The following is a 20,131-nucleotide window of genomic DNA, read 5'->3' on the forward strand; positions in this document are numbered from 1 at the left end:
TTCCAAGACAAATTTCTAATTCTTCTTCTCTTCTTCAATTACTTAATACCAATCCAAGTAATTTCTCCAACTCTTTGAATGTTTTATCTTAGGGTGATAAAAAGTTATATAGGACAGTGTTTGAATAAAAGGCTGAGTTTTTTTTTTTTTTTTTTAATTTATACCAACATTATATTTCCTTGATCGGTTCCATATATCCAAAAATTTTCCTTACATCAAGATGGAGGAGCAACACAGCTGCACTTAAGTGGCACAGTTGATCGTTGGGCACCAAACAACTCAAGCTCCTCGTCGAAGTCATTAGAAAATTCATTAGAGTACCATCCAATTACCTTTATTGTGGTTTAGAAAAGTCATCAGACAAAAAAGTACCCTCCATTTACCTTTGTTTTGGTTAAGGAAAATCATTAATTATAGGTACCCTCTAATTACCTTTGTTATGGTTCAAAAAAGTCATTAGACCACAAGTACCCTCCAGTTACCTTTGTTGTGGTTCAAAAAAGTCATCAACAATAGGTATCCTGCAGTTACCTTTGTTAGTTGTAGTTCAGAAAAGTCATTAGACCACAAGTACCTTCTAGTTACCCTTGTTGTGTTCAAGAAGCCATCAAACCACATGTACCCTCTAGTTACATACCTTTGTTGTGGTTTAGAAAAGTTATTAAATTATATGTACCCTCTAGTAACCCTTGTTGTGGTTCGTAAAAGTCCTCAAACCACATGTACCTCCAATTACCTTTGTTATGGTCCAGAAAAGTCACCATACCATAGGTACCCTCTAGTTGTGTACCTTTGTTGTGATTCAGAAAAGGCATCAAACCACGGGTTCCCTCCAATTACCTATGTTATGGCTCAGAAAAGTCATCACCTCAAGGGAACCCTCCAGTTTCCTTTGTTGTTGTCTAGAAAAGGCATAAGATCATAGCTAGGTACGATAGAGTTACCTTTGTTAGTTGTTGTTTAGAAAAGGCGTCAGACCATAAGAATCCTCTAGTTACCTTTGTTGTGATCTAGAAAAGTCATCATCCCTTGGGTACCCTCCATTTACCTTTGTTGTAGTTCAGAAAATGCATCAGACCATGAGTACCCTCAAGTTACCATTGTTATTGTTTAGAAAAAAAGAATCAAGCCATAAGTACCTTCAAATTACCTTTGTTGTCGCTCAGAAAATGCACCAGATCATAGGTAAGTACCCTCGAGTTACCTTTGTTATTGTTCAGAAAAGGTATAGGTATCCTTGAGTTACCTTTGTTATGGTTCAGAAAAGGTAACATACCATAGGTACTCTCGAATTACGTACCTTTGTTGTGGTTCAAGAAACAAACAAATCAAACTATAGGTACCTTGGAGTAATATTACGTGCATGGTTTGTGTTTGCAATATTACGGATTATAAATATTATAAGGTTGAGTACTTGCGTTTGTTTGTTATATTTTCTAAAATAGTGTTTCAGGATATTTACAAACACTTGAGGAAGATGTCTGATGATGGTGTGAGTGAAGGACAGTTCTATCAAGTACTTTTCCATGAACTAGATTAGATGCATGCAATTCGGAAGGTAATTTTGTTTTGTTTTTTTTTTTTTAAAAAAAATTATTTACCATTCTCTATTTTCTAACACTAAAATATAATTTCAGACATGTAACTCATTGAAGCTTGATTACAAGCCTCCTGTTACCTTTGTTGTGGTTCAGAAACGTTATCACACAATACTTTTGGCCGATCGATTACCACTGAAATCAAAGCTTTGGATAGGAGTGGTAACATCCTTCCAGGTACCAATAATTAGTTCCAATCTATCTAGCTAGTTTGTTGTACTTTCATTTCCAATTACTATTCTTGTTTGGTGCAAGGTTTGTGCTACGTGCAATGGGTTTCTCTTTGGTGCATGGTTTGTGCTAGTCACTCATATCTCATTCTATTTCATTTCTTTCCTTTTGTGGCTTGCAAATGATATTTTTACGACTTTCACTATAAAGTTATGTGGTAATTTGTATGAAAAACATGAGGAACATCATAGTTGTGAGGAGACGGAACAATAATGGTGCTTGAAGAAAAGGAGACGAGACAGTAAAGGTGAGGAAGATGAAAAAGAAAGAGATTTTGTTTTATTGCATATTGTATTCTGCTGTAGAAATAAGTGAATGAAGGAATATAAATATACAGAAAAAAGCAATCTGCAAGATATGTACATGCAAGATTTAAGGAATACAAATTGTAATATTACTCAGGAAATATTTTGTTTCCCAAAAATTAAAGAAGCTTCCATCTATTGTGATGAGAGCCGTTGGTGATATGCTGCATATGGAGTCCATCGCGCCCTCCTCAAGTTGGCGCATGAATGTTAAGAGTGCCCAACTTGACAAGCAAAGAATGGAAGCGATCTTTTCCAAGAGCCTTAGTAAAAATGTCTGCTAGTTGAGCACGCGTGTGAATTTTTTGTGGTGCAATTTCACTGGATTGAACTCGTTCCCGAATAAAATAGCAATCCATCTCTACGTGCTTTGTGCGTTCATGATAAACTGGATTGTTTGTTATCTGTAGAGCAGCTTGGTTATCGCAAAATAGAGTAGTTGGACGAGACTGAGGGCACACAGATCTCTTAGGAGCCAACGAAGCCATAAAATTTCACTCACAGTGACGGCCATAGCGCGATATTCAGCCTCAGCTGAGGAACGAGAAACAACAGATTGGCGTTTGGTACGCCATGAGATTGGTGAGCCACCCAAAGTGATATAATATCCAGTGCATGAGCGACGAGTAGTTAAACAACCACCCCAATCTGCATCGCAATACGCTAAAAGATCTAATCCGGTTGAGTTAGATAGCAAGATTCCTTGACCCGGAACATTTTTTAGATAACGTAGCAACCGATAAGCAGCATCCATGTGCTCTTGCCGTGGGGTACTAACAAACTGGCTAAGAATATTAACTGCATAAGTGATGTCTGGTCTTGTTACTGTAAGATACAATAGGCGTCCAACCAAGCGACGATACCGAGAGGCATCAACAAGAGCCCCATCAGAGTCAGCACGTAGTTTATGATTTTGCTCAATGGGGAACGCACTTGGGCGACATCCTTCTAATCCACTCTCAGCTAATATGTCAAGTGCATATTTACGTTGGCTTAAAACCAGTCCATGAGGGGTTCGAGCGACCTCAATGCCAAGAAAGAATTTAATGGACCCCAAATCTTTGATTCCAAATTTATCATCAAGGAAGGCCTTAAGGGTGTGTATCTTTTCTTTGTCATTGCCAACTAAGAGCACATCATCTACATAAATGAGAGCAGAAAAGGTGAGGAAGATGAAAAAGAAAGAGATTTTGTTTTATTGCATATTGTATTTTGCTGTAGAAATAAGTGAATGAAGGAATATAAATATACAGGAAAAGCAATCTGCAAGATATGTACATGCAAGATTTAAGGAATACAAATGGTAATATTACTGAAAAAATATTTTGTTTCCCAAAAATTAAAGAAGCTTCCATCTATTGTGATGAGAGCCGTTGGTGATATGCTGCACATGGAGTCCATCAGTGCTCCTCGTCCGACATGATAATGCCATGCATGTTTTCTGATGAGGAACATCATAGGTCTTGGAAGCTCCTGCGTCGGCCTTATATTAGACTCGAAATGGTGCTCCTCGCCTGACATGCCATGCTTGTTTTTCGAGCTTCAATCTGAGGATTAGTGTAGAGAAAACGGAGAGATTAGGGGTGAGGGAACGATCAGATCAAATAGACTTCAATTTACTATTTTGTTCATGAGTTAATGGGTGTATGACTATCTTTTGTTGCATGATTAGGGGTGAGGGAACGATCAGATCAAATAGACTTCAATTTACTATTTTGTTCATGAGTTAATGGGTGTATGACTATCTTTTGTTGCATGAAATTTAATTTTGAGTTTTCATATTTTGAATTTCTCCGATCCGTATGGTATGTGCATGTCATGTGCATCTAATTGAATAGCAATATTTTAGAGGTATTGTTTTTTCATGAAGGTTTGAAAATGTAATTTGTATTTAGAAAATTAAAGTCATCGGACCATAGCTAGCCTTCAATTACCATTGTTTTGGTTCAGAAAAGTCATTAGACCACATACAACTTATACAAGTACCCTCCAATTACCTTTGTTGTTGTTCAGAAAAGTCATCAACCATAGGTACCCTCCAGTTATCTTTGTTGTGGTTCAAAAAAGTCATGAGACCACAACTACTCTCTACTTACCCTTGTTGTGGTTCAGAGAAGTCATCGAACCACATGTACCCTACAGTTATCTTTGTTGTGGTTCAGAAAAGTCATTACACTACACATACCCGCTAGTTACTCTTGTTGTGGTTCAGACTAGTCATCAAACCACATGTACCCTCCAGTTACCTTTGTTGCAGTTCAAAAAAGTCATCAAGGCCATAGGTACCCTGTAGTTACCTTTGTTGTGGTTCAGAAAAGGCATCAATCCTACCCTCTAGTTACCTTTGTTCTGATCCAGAAAAGTCATCATCCCATTGGTACCTTTGAGTTACCTTTGTTCTAGTTTAGAAAAGGCATAAATCATTGGTACCCTCGAGCTACCTTCTTAAAAAAAGGTGCCAGACCATAGGTACCCTCCAGTTGTCTTTGTTGTGATTTAGAAATCATTCCATGGGCACCCTCTAGTTACCTTTGTTGTAGTTCAGAAAAGGTCTTAGACCATAGGTACCCTCGAGTTACCTTTGTTGTCGTTCAGAAAAGGCATCAGGCTATAAGTAGCCTTGAGTTACCTTTGTTGTCGCTATAATTAAGTAGCCTTGAGTTACCTTTGTTGTCGTTCAGAAAATGCATCAGACCATAGGTATCCTCGAGTTACCTTTGTTGTGGTTCAGAAAAGACAACAAACTATAGGTACTCTCGAATTACCTTTATTGTGGTTCAAAATAGTTATCATACCATAGGTATCCTCCGGTTACCTTTGTTATGGCTCAAAAAAACAAAAAGCATCAGACAATAGGTATCCTTGAGTAATAATACTGTTGTTTGGTGCATGGTTTGTGCAGTGGGTGTGCACGGTTGGGATTGGGGATTCCACCTTTTGGAAGAAGAAATGAGGAAAGATAAAGCTACAATGGGTGATGAGGATCTGTGTCCGATGATGAAGATGACGGTGAAGAAGATGATCCGGAATGCCTAGAAATCAAGGTAATGAAAGAAGAGAAAATTATAATGAGAAAATCTTGGAGGCAATCCGTTATTGTGAAATTTTTTGGCAGAAAAGTTGGGTATGCGAACCTATCTAAAAGGATCAATGCAATATGGCGCCCCAAGGCGAGAATGGAGATTGTAGCCCTTGACGATGAATATCACATTGTTCGTTTCTGGTCGGTTGACGACTACGAATTTGTGAAGTATGGCGGCCCTTGGACCGTTATGGACCACTACTTGATAGTAGAGGATTGGAGGCCTAACTTCAACCCCAAAACGGACAGAACTGAACGTGTGTTACTGTGGGTGCGGTTCCTGGATGTGTGATACAACCCTGAGGTTGTATGGGTTGCTCTTCTTCGAGTCAAGAGCCAAACTCTATGGCTGTGCTTCGAGTGACAGCCGAACTCCCATTGACTATACTTCGAGTGATAGTCTAACTCCCAGAGACATTCATAAATATATTCTTCATTGTTATCTTCAAATACATAGGTAGGTATTTATACATGATCATAGAAACTACCCACCACCCCTTTAACTATCCACTACCCCACTACTTGTATAACTACCTATTACATGCCTAAAATAGTGGTTATCCCACTATACAATAATAATAATAATAATAATAATAATAATAATAATAATAATAATAATAATAATATAATAATAATAATAATAATAACTCCATCAACACCATGGGTGTATCAATGTGCCAGTTGAATGTTACCATAGGCCGTTCTTGGAGAAACTTGGGACGAAGATTGGTGAACCCAAGTATGTTGATCAGGCAACGAGTATTGTATCCAGGGGAAGGTTTGCAAGATGTGCGTGGAAATCGACATCACAAAGCCTCTACTTTCAAAAAGAAAAAGGAAAGAGACCAAACGTGCAAATTAACGAGAGACAAATCATGCAAGATAACCATGCAAAGGAGAGTTCCGTACAAGTGCCGAAAACCACTCAGTTAGCGAGCAATACTACTCGTGGCAGATCTACAAAGAGCATCCAGGCAGCGGCGGAGAGCTCTCAGACGGTGGCACACGGCAATTTGAAGGATAAAATGTCTGTCAGTACTACTATTAATAATGTAGAGAATATCCCAATAACACATGGATTATTGGGTTTTAATGTCTCTGAGCATAATGGTGATCCTCCTGACCCTAATTTGGACCAAATGGAGGAGGAACCATGGCATGAGTGTACGGAAGATGTTGGCCGAGGTGGCACCCCTGACGGGCCGGGTTGCTTCTTAAGCCTTCGTTCCCTTGTGTTTTTGTGTGTTGCTGCCTCTTTTGTCGTGGTCCCATGATTATAATTACATGGAATTGCCAATGTGCGGCACCTAAGAGGTTTCTTAGAGTCGCCATGACAATTATTAGGCAACACAAGCCTAACTGTTTTTGTTTACTTGAGCCTAAGTGTTCGGGCGTGGGTGCTGATGAAGCTTGCATTAAGCTGGGCTTTGATCAATGGCTAAGAGTGGAAGCTGCTTTTTTGAAATATTATTTTTAAAAAAAAATTGATAATCTTACATTGATATACGTCAGAATACGAAATGATACTTTGATATATAAATCCTAATACACTAATTTAAAAATACACATGAGACATTGGACTGTTCCTACAATGCGCCTATACCCTATAGTAACTAGTCATTGGATGAGGATTGAGCCAACATCGTCTGTGATGATTGCAAAAACACTTTGTAGAAGGTTTCTTCTCGATCACCTGAGACAATACAAACAGCTTCAAGGCATAACAGCTCATCTCATTTTGAAATTAAATTAAAGAGACTTCCAGCATATGATGGAAGAGCCTCTATACTGAAGGTATATGTGCTTTCAACTTTACTTTCAATTACATACTCCGGTCCGTTGCATTCTTTGTGCAGAACATGTGCATCTATAGTTGAATAGCGGTTTAGATTTTGTTGTATGAAATTTTGAGTTTTCTTTATTACTTTTATTGTTGGGCGGAGATCAGTGAAATGTCAAGTCCAACAATTGGTGTGAGTGGAGGCTTGAAGGCCAAGTCAAACTACATGGACCCTCCAGTTACCTTTGTTGTGGTTCAGAAAAGTCATCATCCCACAGGTACCCTTCAGTTACGTTGTAGTTCAAAAAAGGCATAAAATCATTGGTACCCTCGAGCTACCTTCGTTGTTGTTCAAAAAAGTTGCCAGACCATAGGTACCCTCCAGTTGCCTTTAATTTGTTGTGATTTAGAAATCATCTCATGTACCCTCCAGTTACCTTTGTTGTAGTTCAGAAAAGGTCTTAATTAGGCCATAGGTACCCTCGAGGTACCATTGTTGTCGTTCAGAAAAGACATCAAGCTATAAGTACCCTTGAGTTACCTTTATTGTCGTTCAGAAAAGGCATCAAACCATAGGTATCATCGAGTTACCTTTGTTGTGGTTCAGAAAAGACAACAAATTATAGGTACCCTTAAATTACCTTTATTGTGGTTCAAAATAGTTATCATACCATAGGTACCCTCCGGTTACCTTTGTTGTGGCTCAAAAAAAAAACAAAAAGCATCAGACAATAGGTACCCTTGCATAATAACATTACTATTGTTTGGTGCATGGTTTGGGCAGTGGGTGTGCACGGTTTGCGTTTGCCATATTACGGATCGAATTAATATAAATATTATATTGCTGAGTTTGTTTGTTATATTTGTGCTATAGAGTAGGACTATAATCATATATGTGTGTAGTTGCTAGTTTATAAAAGTGTAACTACTTGCTACTTGGTTTATCCATGGAAATCTAGCGAACTTCTAAAATATATATCATATCTCATTCTTTGAAATCTAGCGAACTTCTAAAATATATATCATATCTCATTCTTTTTCATTTCTTTCTTTTTCTTTGTCTTGCAAATGATATATATTTTCAGGATTTTCAATATAAAATTATGTGGTAATTTTTCTCATCCCGAAAACACCACAGGCACCGTTTTGTTTTATATTTTTTTCGAACCAAATACAAAATCTTAATAATTAGGATAGAAATATATCAAAATAAATAAAATCTTGTAGAAGAAATTCTTCAACAAGTTGAGTTACCCCGTATATAAATATTAGAGCCAAATCACCCATGCCGGGCATCACAGACACAATAAGTTCCTTCTACTCGGAAGATTGCTTGGCCACTCACGATTTACCTTCTCGAATAACCTTTAGACACGATTTACATTTTTCAACGACTTTTAAGTAAAAGTACACTCTATGGGGTTAAGATTAGTTTAGCATAACCTGGGAAACGTATAAAAAAGAAACTTCTTCTACTCACCAAATTTATCCTTGGTGTTTGTGAGCAGAGCTTCATCAATTGAAAGCCAGCTGAGAGTCATCCTTAGTGTTACCATTCTCCGTGAGAAGACTCACAAATCCATCCTTCGAGATATCAATAAGCTAGTAATATGTGCGGGAAACACGAAGAACATCACAGTTGTGAGGAGAATGAACAATATCTTCAAGCTTCTTAGCAGTGTCGATCCCAACAAAGTGACATTTAGCATGGTCGTTTTTGATGATAATTTACAAAGTGACATTTAGCATGGTCGTTTTTGATGATAATTTAACCGTTCTTACGGATAGTACTGGTCTGCTAAGGTCATGCAATGCATGTAGGCCTTAATGGTGCTCCTCGTCCGACATGCAATGCATGTAGGCCTTATAATAGACCAAGGTCATGCAATGCATGTAGGCCTTAATGGTGCTCCTCGTCCGACATGCAATGCATGTAGGCCTTATAATAGACCAAGGTCATGCAATGCATGCATGTAGGCCTTAATGGTGCTCCTCGTCCGACATGCAATGCATGTAGGCCTTATAATAGACCAAGGTCATGCAATGCATGTAGGCCTTAATGGTGCTCCTCGTCCGACATGCAATGCATGTAGGCCTTATAATAGACTCCAAATGGTGCTCCTCGTCCGACATGCAATGCATGTTTTCCGAGGATTAGTGTAGAGAATACGGAGAGATTAGGCAATATGAAAATATGTTAATGCTAAGATCTGAACCCTTGACCTTTATAATAATTACCAAACATATGCTCTACCAAGTAATCTAACTCATTCATGTTAACATTTAATAGTTTTGTTTTTTTATACTTATACTAAAACCTGTAGTATATATACATATATTCATACCAAGATTATATAGGGGGTAGGGTGAGGGTGAGGGGGGCAGTCGCCCCCCTGCCCCCTTTAGCTCCGTCCCTGATTAGGGGTGAGGGGGCGATCAGGGTGATGGATGTTTATATCTTTTGTTGCATGAAACTTTTTCATATTTTGAATTACTCCGTATGTGCAGGTCATGTGCATGTAATTGAATAGCAATTTACCAATCGTTATACCCTGCACCACTGTGCGCCTCGCGCCTCCCAAAACGACATCGTTTTGGGAGGCGCGGTAGGGAGTTGACATGATTATGTATATTTGTTTATACAATTATGTATATTTTTTATTATGTACATTTTTTATATAATTATGTACTTTTTTTTTATACAATTATGTACATTCGAATCAGGAAATTTTTGTGTATTATGTTAAGAGTTGATGTGAATTATATTAAAAATTTATGTTTATTATGTATTATGTTAGATTATGTGTATTATCTTTTAAAAAAGAGTATGTGTATTTTTTTTATATAATTATGTACATTCATGTATACAATTATGTATACAATTATGTGTATTCTAGTATAACATTATGTACATTTTTTAAAATGAGATTTTTTTTAAAAGGAAAATTAACTGTCAAACACTGGGTAGCGAAATTTCAAAAAAAAATAAAAATGTTAAAACGACGTCGTTTTGCATCTGGGCGCACAATGCAACGCAAACCGTGGTGCAGGATATAAATTGCCGCAATTTACCTTTCGTTGTTTGGTTGGTTCGGTACTCAATAATGCATGGCATAAGTAACTTGCATTGAGTTAATTGGTTGGTTAAGTTACATTGTAACTTTAATTAAGTTAATATATAGTGAAATTGGATTTTAATTGCTAACATTATGAACTATTAAATGAAGCATGAAGCTTTCTTATTAACTTTGTGGCAAATGAGCTCTTTTTGTGGGAAAAATTTTATGATAAACTGGGTTCGATTCCCACAAGTGATGATTCCCTTTGGGCCAGCTTCTATGCTTCTCGGAGCGAACCGAATGGACTTGGACCGTCAAACAGACAGAGAAAGACTCGGACCATATTGTAGTTTACACCAAAAAAAAAAAAATGAAGCTTTCTTATTTTGCAAGTGTAGGTAACTGAGATTAAATATATATGTCCAACATTTTTTTCAACATTATTTTATTTAGTGGCCCTTTAATGGAATAATATCAATGAAAAATTCTAGAAGGTAAAAAGCATAGGAAAAGATGCACTTTCCTAAATTAGCTACCAATGGAATATGTAATATTAATTTTTTTTTTTTTTGAAATACTCATTACTTTTTACCAAGTAATATCTGTTCTATATCAAATTCAAATTACTAATTATCCATTGGAAGTGGCCAATGACCTTATGGTCAAGTGATATGAAATGACTTTTTCAAATGAAAGGTTATGGATTCTAATTTTAGTGAGGGCAGTATTAATTCCAAGACCAATTTCTAATTCTTCTTCTCTTCTTCAATTACTTAATTCCAATCCAAGTAATTTCTCCAACTCTTTGAATGTTTTGTCTTAGGGTGATAAAAACTTATTATATAGTATAGGATAGTGTTTGAAAAAAAGCCTTAGTTGTTTTTTTTTTTTTTTTTTTTTTTTTTTTTTTTTTTCAATTTATTCCTACATTGTATTTCCTTGATCTCGGTTCCATACATCCATAATTTTTCCTAACATCAAGATGGAGGAGCAACACAGCTGCACTTAAGTGGCACAGTTGATCGCTGGGCACCAAACAACTCAAGCTATTCGTCAAAGTCATCAGAAAATTCATTAGACTACAAGTACCTTTGTTGTGGTTCAGAAAAATTATCAAACCACATGTAGCCTACTAGCCTCCATTTATTTTTGTTGTGATTCAGAAAAGTCATTAGACCACAGATACTATCCAATTACCTTTGTTGTGGTTAGAAAAGTTATAAAATCGCATGTAGTTAGTCTCCATTTATAATTTTGTTGTGATTCAGAAAAGTCATCAGATCAAAGGTACCCTCCAATAACCTTTGTTGTGGTTCAAAAAAATCATCAACTATAAGTACCCTCTAATTACCTTTTTATGGTTCAAAAAAGTCATTAGATCATACCACAAGTATCCCACAGTTACCTTTGTTGTGGTTCAAAAAAAGTCATCAACCATAGGTACCCTCCAGATATCTTTATGTATTTCAGAAAAGTCATTAGACCACAAGTACCCTCTAGTTAGGTACATACCTTTGTTGTGGTTTAGAAAAGTCATTAAATTATATTTGCCCTCTAGTTACCATTATTGTGGTTCAAAAAAATCATCAAACCACATGTACCCTCCAATTACCTTTGTTGTGATCCAGCAAAGTCACCATACCATAGGTACCATCTAGTTGTGTACCTTTGTAGTGATTCAGAAAAGGCATCAAACCACGAGTTCTCTCCAATTAGATTTGTAGTGGTTCAGAAAAGTCATCATCTCAAGGGCACCCTCCAGCTACCTTTGTTGTAGTCCAGAAAAGGCAAAAGATCATAGGTACGATAGAGTTACCTTTGTTGTTGTTTAGAAAAGGCGTCAGACCATAAGAACCCTCCAGTTACTTTTGTTGTGATTCAGAAAAGTCATCATCCAATGGATATAGTACCCTCCAGTTACCTTTTTTGTAGTGCAGAAAAGGCATCAAACCATGGGTGCCCTTAAATTACGTACATTTGTTGTTAGTCATGTTATTATTATTATTATTATTCCTGTAACATTTGATTAAGTCAATAGGTTAGTATTGTGGCTAGCCTATTGTATAGGAATAGTTTACGTAAGATCATCTGCTTTAGTATTGTAATTGTTATCCTCTTCCAACTGAATGAATTATCACCATTCTTATCTGGTATCAGCAAGCCAGGTTAGATTCTTTCTCCTGAAATCTTCTCCTTCCACCACCACCGCACCCCACCACCCATCACCGATATGTCCACTAATTCATCTGAGAGGACCGTGACCGCCGCCATCACTGCTACGCCGACCGCCACCCCCAATCCTCTGGCGACTGCGCATCACTTTGTTTCCATAAAGTTGACGATGCGCAACTTCCTATTTTGGAGGACTCAACTGGTGCCCTTCCTCCGTGGCCAGGAGTTGTTAGGCTACGTTGATGGTGAGACACCATGCCCGCCGCCGGTAATTGATGCTGCGCCTATCTCCGATGAGTCGGCATTCGTCACCACCACCCCATCTCCGATCCCAAATCCTGCGTACAAAGCATGGATCAAACAAGATTAGTCGATCTTGTCCTTGCTTATCTCATCCCTCTCGGATGAGGTAATGCAGTTGGCTGTCGGACGGTCTACGTCCAGGGAGGTGTGGGAATCGATCACGACGGCACTGAGTAGTTCTACCCGAGCACGCTGCCTGAGCCTCCTTGGCCAATTCCACTCGCTTCGCCAGGGAAACAGCTTCGCCGCCGAGTATCTCGGCCGTGCACAGTTACTGGTGGAGAACATTGCATTGGCTGGCAAGCCAATTTCGTTGGATGAACAGAACCTGTTCATCTTCAGAGGGCTGCGTTCGGAGTATCGTGCCATGGCGTCGTCTCTCACAGCGACAGGCACCCCGGTTACCATCTCCCAAATCTCGGATTACTTGCAGGCCTAGGAGTTTATCCATGCGGAGGACTTTCCGGCGGGATCAGACGTCGGCTTCGGGACTGCCCCGTCGGTGCACTTTGCTGGGCGTGGTCGCCGGAATGGAGGCGACGGCGGACGAGGTGGCTCCAATGGCCAGGGCCGTAATCGCTGCCGAGGAGGACAGGGCCGGGGTCGTGACCGGAACGGCGTCCCTCACTGCCAGATTTGCCGGGCACAGGGCCACACCGCCGTGACCTGCTATCAACGCTACACCGGCCAGTCTCAGGCGCAGGCGCATGTCGCCGTCTCCGGCGAGGATGTCGCGACGGGATCCACTGCCGGCTGGTTCCCGACACCGGAGCCTTGGCTCATGCCACACCGGATCCCACTTTGATGTCTCAATCAGCAGAATACACTGGTGGTGATGTTCTACGCGTGGGTAATGGTGCAGGTTTGATTATTTCCCGTGTTGGTCACACATCTGTACCATCTGCGTCTAAATCATTAAAGTTATCTAATGTCTTGTTTGTTCCCGAACTGTCAGTTCCTTTGCTCTCGGTTCAGCGATTTACTAATGAAAATAACTGTTTTTTTTTTTTTAATTTCACAAGAATTATTTTTTTGTGAAGGATTCCACAACTCGGGCAGTGCTGCTTAAGGGTCCCACTTCGGGTGGACTGTATAGACTCCCGGTGTCACAGTCTCACTTCGCCTATCTCACTTCCCGTACAACTCCTGATGTGTGGCATCGAAGACTTGGCCATCCACATGCAAACGTTCAAAGTCGTGTTTTACAAACCTGTCCAGTTGCGACGAATAAAGCCACTTCGTTGGAGTCATGCAAGTCATGTGATATGGGAAAAGCTTCTAGATTTCCTTTAGATAGGGTTCCTTTTAGTAGTAAAAATGTGTTGGATTTATTATATACCGACATTTGGGGACCTTCTCCTGTAATTTCTTCTAGTGGCTTTAGATACTTTGTACTTTTTGTAGACGACTTTTCGCGTTTCTTCTGGTTTTATCCCTCACGGGTAAAATCAGACATATATAAAACATTCGAGTCGTTTCGTGTCATGGTATAACGCCAATTCTCGCGTTCTATCAAGTCTATTCAATCAGATCTAGGTGGGGAGTATCGCAAACTACATAACATTTTTGTTAATCTCGGTATAAACCATCGGCAGTCATGTGCATATACGCACGAACAAAATGGGCAGGTAGAACGCAAAAACCGGCATATAGTTGAAACCGGATTGACCCTACTGGCCGAAGGTTCAATCCCGTTACAATACTGGGACTATGTTTTTGAAATTGCAACTTGCTTAATAAATTATCTACCTTCCTCTGTCTTACAGTTCCAAAGTCCTTACAGTCTTCTACACAAAGTGTCACCCCCATACATGTTCCTTCGGGTATTCGGGTGTCGTTGTTACCCTTATCTTCGGCCTTACAATCGGAACAAGATAGAGTATCGTTCGGCACCTTGTGTGTTCTTAGGTTACCCGTTGTCCTATAGGGGTTATAGATATGTTGACTTAACATCTGGAAAAATCTATATCTGTCGCCATGTGCGCTTTGATGAACACATTTTTCCTTTTACAGACATGGAGAAACAGGCCAACATCTCGCTGTCCCCACCTGCACTACGGTGGGCGGCCAGTCCTATTTTAACTCAGACTGTGTCCCAACTTACGGTGGCGTCAACCGGGACGGTACCAGGTCCATCAGCTAGTCCTGTACCCTTGGCTCAAGGACCACCGCATTTGGCTATTGAAGGGCCTGTCAGGACCCGCGCTATCAGGGTTCGCAAAGCCCCACCCCAGGCTTGGGATCATGTAATGCGGCTGCGCCGTATGACTCGGGGTACGGGAGAAGAATTTCACGCGTTAAACGCGACCACTGATCCGACATGCTACTCACAAGTCGTTGGGCACCCACAGTGGCGTAAAGCCAAGGATCAACAGTTTAATGCACCCCTGCACAACAACACTTGGTCATTGGTCCCGGCTGAACCCCACATCAATGTGATTGGATGTAAATGGGTGTTCAGGACCAAACGCACTGCCGATGGCTCGGTAGAGCGTTACAAAGCCCTGCTTGTGGCCAAGGGGTTTAACTAGGTGGTCGGCGAGGACTTCTTCGACACTTTCAGTCCAGTTGTCAAACCGACTACTGTACTCCTGTTATTTTCTCTTGCTGTGTCTCATCATTGGACACTGCGCCAGCTGGATGTCCACAATGCCTTTCTTAATGGGCACTTAGCTGAAACTGTTTACATGAAACAGCCTCCGGGTTATGAAGATCTGACACATCCGGATCACGTGTGTCATCTTCAACGCTCTTTATATGGCCTGAAACAGGCCCCTCGGGCGTGGTTCAAAAGGCTGTATGACTATTTGCTTTATGCAGGTTTTCTTCCGTCTACAACGGATGTCTCACTTTTTCATTACTCAACTGGCACCTCTCGAGTCTTTCTGTTGGTGTATGTAGACGATATTATCATGATGGGTAATGATGTAACGTTGATCACTACCCTTCTTAGCCGCTTGTCAGAGACCTTCAAAATTCGGGATCTCGGTACTCCAGGGTTCTTTCTTGGCATCCAGACCGTCAAACTCGACTCGGGCATGATGCTCTCGCAACGCCGTTACATGAGTGACATACTAGCCCGTGCGGGCATGACTGACTGCAAGCCACTCTATACACCGGCTGCGGTAACTCAGGCTGTCTCACCGACTCAGGAATCTTTTGACAACCTGACTCAGTACCGTCGCATTGTTGGGGCACTTCAGTACTTAACTATTATGCTGCCAGACTTGTCCTATGTTGTCAACCGGTTGTGTCAATTCATGCACTCTCCGACTGTGGATCATTGGGGCCTCTTGAAGCGAGTACTGTGATACATTAAGGAGACTCTAACCTACGGTCTACGGCTGTCAGTCTCTACCTCGTTTGCTATTCTTGCCTTTTCAGATTCCGACTGGGCCGGTTGTCCGATTGACAGGAAGAGTACTAGTGGGTATGCTGTGTTTCTCGGGACCAATCTCATTTCATGGCTATCCAGGAAGCAACGCACTGTTGCATGCTCCTCCACTGAGGCTGAATACAAGGCTCTAGCAGATGTTTCGGCTGAGGTCACGTGGGTTGTATCGCTCCATAATGGCGAGCCGTCTACTCTCTGGTGTGACAATCTCGGGGCTACTTATCTTTGTGCCAACCCAGTTTTTCACGCTAGGACCAAGCATGTGGTGATTGACTATCACTTCGTTCGAGACAAGGTTGCATCCGGAGATATGACAGTCAACTTTGTGTCGACTAAGGATCAACTAGCAGATATCTTCACCAAGCCGCTACCCGGCCCGCGGTTCGCTACTTTGCAGTACAAGCTCAATGTGGTTATGCATCCTCCTTGTGCTTGAGGGGGAGTGTTAGTCATGTTATTATTATTATTATTATTATTATTATTATTATTATTATTATTATTATTATTATTATTATTATTCCTGTAACATTTGATTAAGTCAATAGGTTAGTATTGTGGCTAGCATATTGTATAGGAATAATTTACGTTAGATCATCTGCTTTAGTATTGTAATTGTTATCCTTTTCCAACTGAATGAATTATCACCATTCTCATCGTTATTGTTCAGAAAAATGCATCAAGCCATAAATACCTTCAAAATACCTTTGTTGCCGCTTTGAAAAGGCATCATGTCAAAGGTATGCAGGGACGGAGTCAGGATGGGAGGGTGGGGGGGGGGGGGCAACGATGATAGAAGTTTACTAAATCAAATACGTTGATATCAATTTAACATATTTCAATATAATCAATATATTATAAATTTACTAAAATTTAGATCTAGATCACAATCCGCGAACTCTGCAATATACCATAATCTGTCAACAAATCACGCATAATAACCAGAAAAAAAAAAGAGTTAAGAATCTGCAGTAAAAGAGGAAGAAGCGGCAAATGAAGAGGAGGTTAGTTGGTAACCAAAAATGGATTGACTTCTTTCTCTTCCTCATCGAAAGGGTTGAGATCGGCTGGCTGATTTATGATGTAATTAAAACCTTCAAATTCGCCAAAAAAAAATCCTCAAAAAAAACTCTCTAAAAAAACTAATTAATTCGAAAATAAATCAGTTTTGAAGGAACACTAGAGTAATTCATCAAAATTCAAATGATTCAAAGATTCAAAAAGAAAAGGGAAAAATTACTGTAGACTTGTAGCGTGAAGAAAAAGATGTGAACCGTTGTCTACTTGTCTGGTATGAGATTGAAAGCCAACAAAAATACGTATAAAATTCACTCTAAAAGCTTGATTGAAGGGGACAAAACATTGAGTCACCGTGATTTACATCCTCCGAAATACTCTGTTGGCCCGGGGTGTGGAGGGCCCTTAGGGTTGGGATTCAATCTTTTGGGAGAAGGGGACAAAACATTTTGATGAGGGAAAAAATTTCTTCCACTTTCCTAAGTGACATTATAATATTTAAAAAAATTGGGAGGGGGAGGGAGGGGGGGGGGGGAGCAAGGCCCCCTGCACTCTCCATGTGCCTCCGTCTCTGAAGGTATGTACTCTCGAGTTACTTTTATTATTGTTCAGAAAAGGTATCATACTATAGGTAGTCTCGAGTTACTTTAGTTGTGGTTTAGGAAACAAAAGACATCAAACTTATAGGTACCCTTGACTAATATTACGTCGTTTGGTGCATGGTTTGTGTCGTGGTTGTGCATGGTTTGTGTTTGCAATATTACGGATTAAATATTATACATGAGTTTGTTTGTTATATTCTCTAAAATAGTGTTTCAGGATATTTGCAAACACTTGGGGAAGATGTCTGTGAGTGAAAGGACAGTTCAATCAAGTACTTTTTACAGTTTACGGCTGGGAAAAGCGAGCAGAGAGTTTAAGTAGCGGATAACGACGACAATGAAGAGATGCCCTAATAAGTAAAGCAGCAGCCATAGATTTCCCTTTTTCTCCTAAAATTATATATATATATATATATATATATATATATATATATATTTAATGACAGTGAGAAATCTTGAGTCATTATAAATAAACTCTTATTTTTGTATATAATTCATAACTAAATTAAGGTACCCTCCAATTACCTTTGTTGTTGTTCAGAAAAGTCATCAACCATAGGTACCCTCCAGTTATCTTTGTTGTGTTTCAGAAAAGTCATGAGACCACAACTAACCTTTACTTACCCTTGTTGTGGTTCAGAGAAGTCAGCAAATTAAACCACATGTACCCTACAGTTACCTTTGTTGTGGTTCAGAAAAGTCATTACACTACACATACCCTCTAGTTACCCTTGTTGTGGTTCAGCATAGTCATCAAACGACATGTACCCTCCAGTTACCTTTGTCGTAGTTCAGAAAAGTCATCAGGCCATAGGTACCCTGTAGTTACCTTTGTTGTACGTGGTTCAGAAAATGCATCAATCCTATGCTCTAGTTACCTTTGTTGTAGTTCAGAAAAGTCATCACCAACGAGTACCCTTCAGTTACCTTTGTTGTAGTTCATAAAAGGCATAAATCATTGTTACCCTCGAGCTACCTTCGTTGTTGTTCAAAAAGGTGTCAGACAGGTATCCTCCAGTTGTCTTTGTTGTGATTTAGAAATCATCCCATGCGTACCCTCCAGCTACCTTTGTTGTAGTTCAGAAAAGGTCTTAGACCATAGGTACCCTTAATTTACCTTTGTTGTCGTTCAGAAAAGGCATCAGTCTATAAGTACCCTTGAGTTACCTTTGTTGTCATTCAGAAAAAGTATCAGACCATAGGTATCCTCGAGTTACCTTTGTTGTGGTTCCGAAATGGCAACAAACTATAGGTACCCTCGAATTATCTTTATTATGGTTCAAAATAGTTATCATATCATAAGTACCCTCTGATTACCTTTGTTGTGGCTCAAAAAAAACAAAAAGCATCAGACAATAGGTACCTTTAAATAATATTACTGTGGTTTGGTGCATGGTTTGGGCAGTGGGTGCGCACGGTTTGCGTTTGCCATATTACGGATCGGATTATAAATATTATATGGCTGAGTTTGTTTGTTATATTTTCACGATTTTCAATATAAAATTATGTGGCAATTTTTCTCATCCTTAAAACACCACAGGCACCGTTTGTTTTTTATTTTTTCGAACCAAATACAAAATCTTAATAGTTAGGATAGAAATATATCAAAATAAATCAAATCTTGTAGAAGAAATTCTTCAACAAATTGAGTCCATACTCCGTAGTTTCTAGTTCTTTTCTCCAATATCCTTGAGGGCACATATCTGCTCCTCACCCATGCCGGGCATCACAGACACAACAAGTTCATTCTACCCGGAAGATTGCTTAGCGGCTCACGATTTACATTCTAGAATAACCTTTAGATGCGATCTATCCCTTCCAACGACTCTTAAGCAAAAGTAAGCTCTATGGGTTTAACATTAGTTTAGCATAACCTGAAAAACGTATAAAAAAGAAACTCCTTCTACTCACCAAATTTATCCTTGGTCTTTGTGAGCAGAGCTTCATCAATTGGAAGCCTGAGAGTCATCCTTTGTGTTACCATTCCCCGTGAGAAGACTCACAAATCCATCCTTCGAGATATCAATAAGCTAGTAATATGTGCCGGAAACACGAAGAACATCACAGTTGTGAGGAGAATGAACAAAGTGACATTTAGCATGACCATGCTAGATGTGGAATTAAATCTCCACAAGCTCGTATAGGGGCGGTTTTTTATGATAATTTAACCGTTCTTACGGATAGTACTGACTTGCTGAGGTTAGGTCTTGGAAGCTCCGGCCTCGGCCTTATATTATATTAGACTCGAAATGGGGTTCCTCATCCGACATGCAATGCATGATTTCCTAGGATCAGTGTAGAGAAAACGGAGAGATTAGGGGTGATATGATGGATGTTTATATCTTTTGTTGCATGAAATTAAACTTTTTTCATATTTTGAATTACTCCGTATGTATGTGCAGGTCATGTGCATCTAATTGAATAGCAATTTACCTTTCGTTGTTTGGTTGGTTCGGTACTCAATAATGCATGGCACAAGTAACTTGCATTGAGTTAATTGGTTGGTTAACTTACATGGTAACTTTAATTAAGTTAATATATAGTGAAATTGGATCATACCACAGGTATCCTCCAATTATGTTTGTTGTGGT

The 20,131-nt window shown here is 39.5% G+C and overlaps 1 protein-coding gene and 1 pseudogene across 1 annotated transcript; both read right to left on the minus strand.

Moving 5' to 3' along the window:
• Positions 1-215: 215 nt before the first annotated feature.
• On the minus strand, positions 216-4,501 carry LOC109163036 (uncharacterized mitochondrial protein AtMg00810-like). The gene is made up of 3 exons (XM_019311757.1): positions 4,477-4,501; positions 2,637-3,274; positions 216-332 (listed from the first exon to the last, which is right to left on the minus strand). The coding sequence occupies exons 1-3, from the start codon at positions 4,499-4,501 to the stop codon at positions 216-218; spliced, it is 780 nt and encodes a 259-aa protein (XP_019167302.1).
• Positions 4,502-19,202: 14,701 nt separating this feature from the next.
• LOC109163080 lies at positions 19,203-19,810 on the minus strand (annotated as a pseudogene).
• Positions 19,811-20,131: the final 321 nt, after the last annotated feature.

Source organism: Ipomoea nil, unplaced genomic scaffold (assembly GCF_001879475.1).
Source record: "Ipomoea nil cultivar Tokyo-kokei standard unplaced genomic scaffold, Asagao_1.1 scaffold2975, whole genome shotgun sequence".
Classification (NCBI taxonomy): Eukaryota; Viridiplantae; Streptophyta; class Magnoliopsida; order Solanales; family Convolvulaceae; genus Ipomoea; species Ipomoea nil.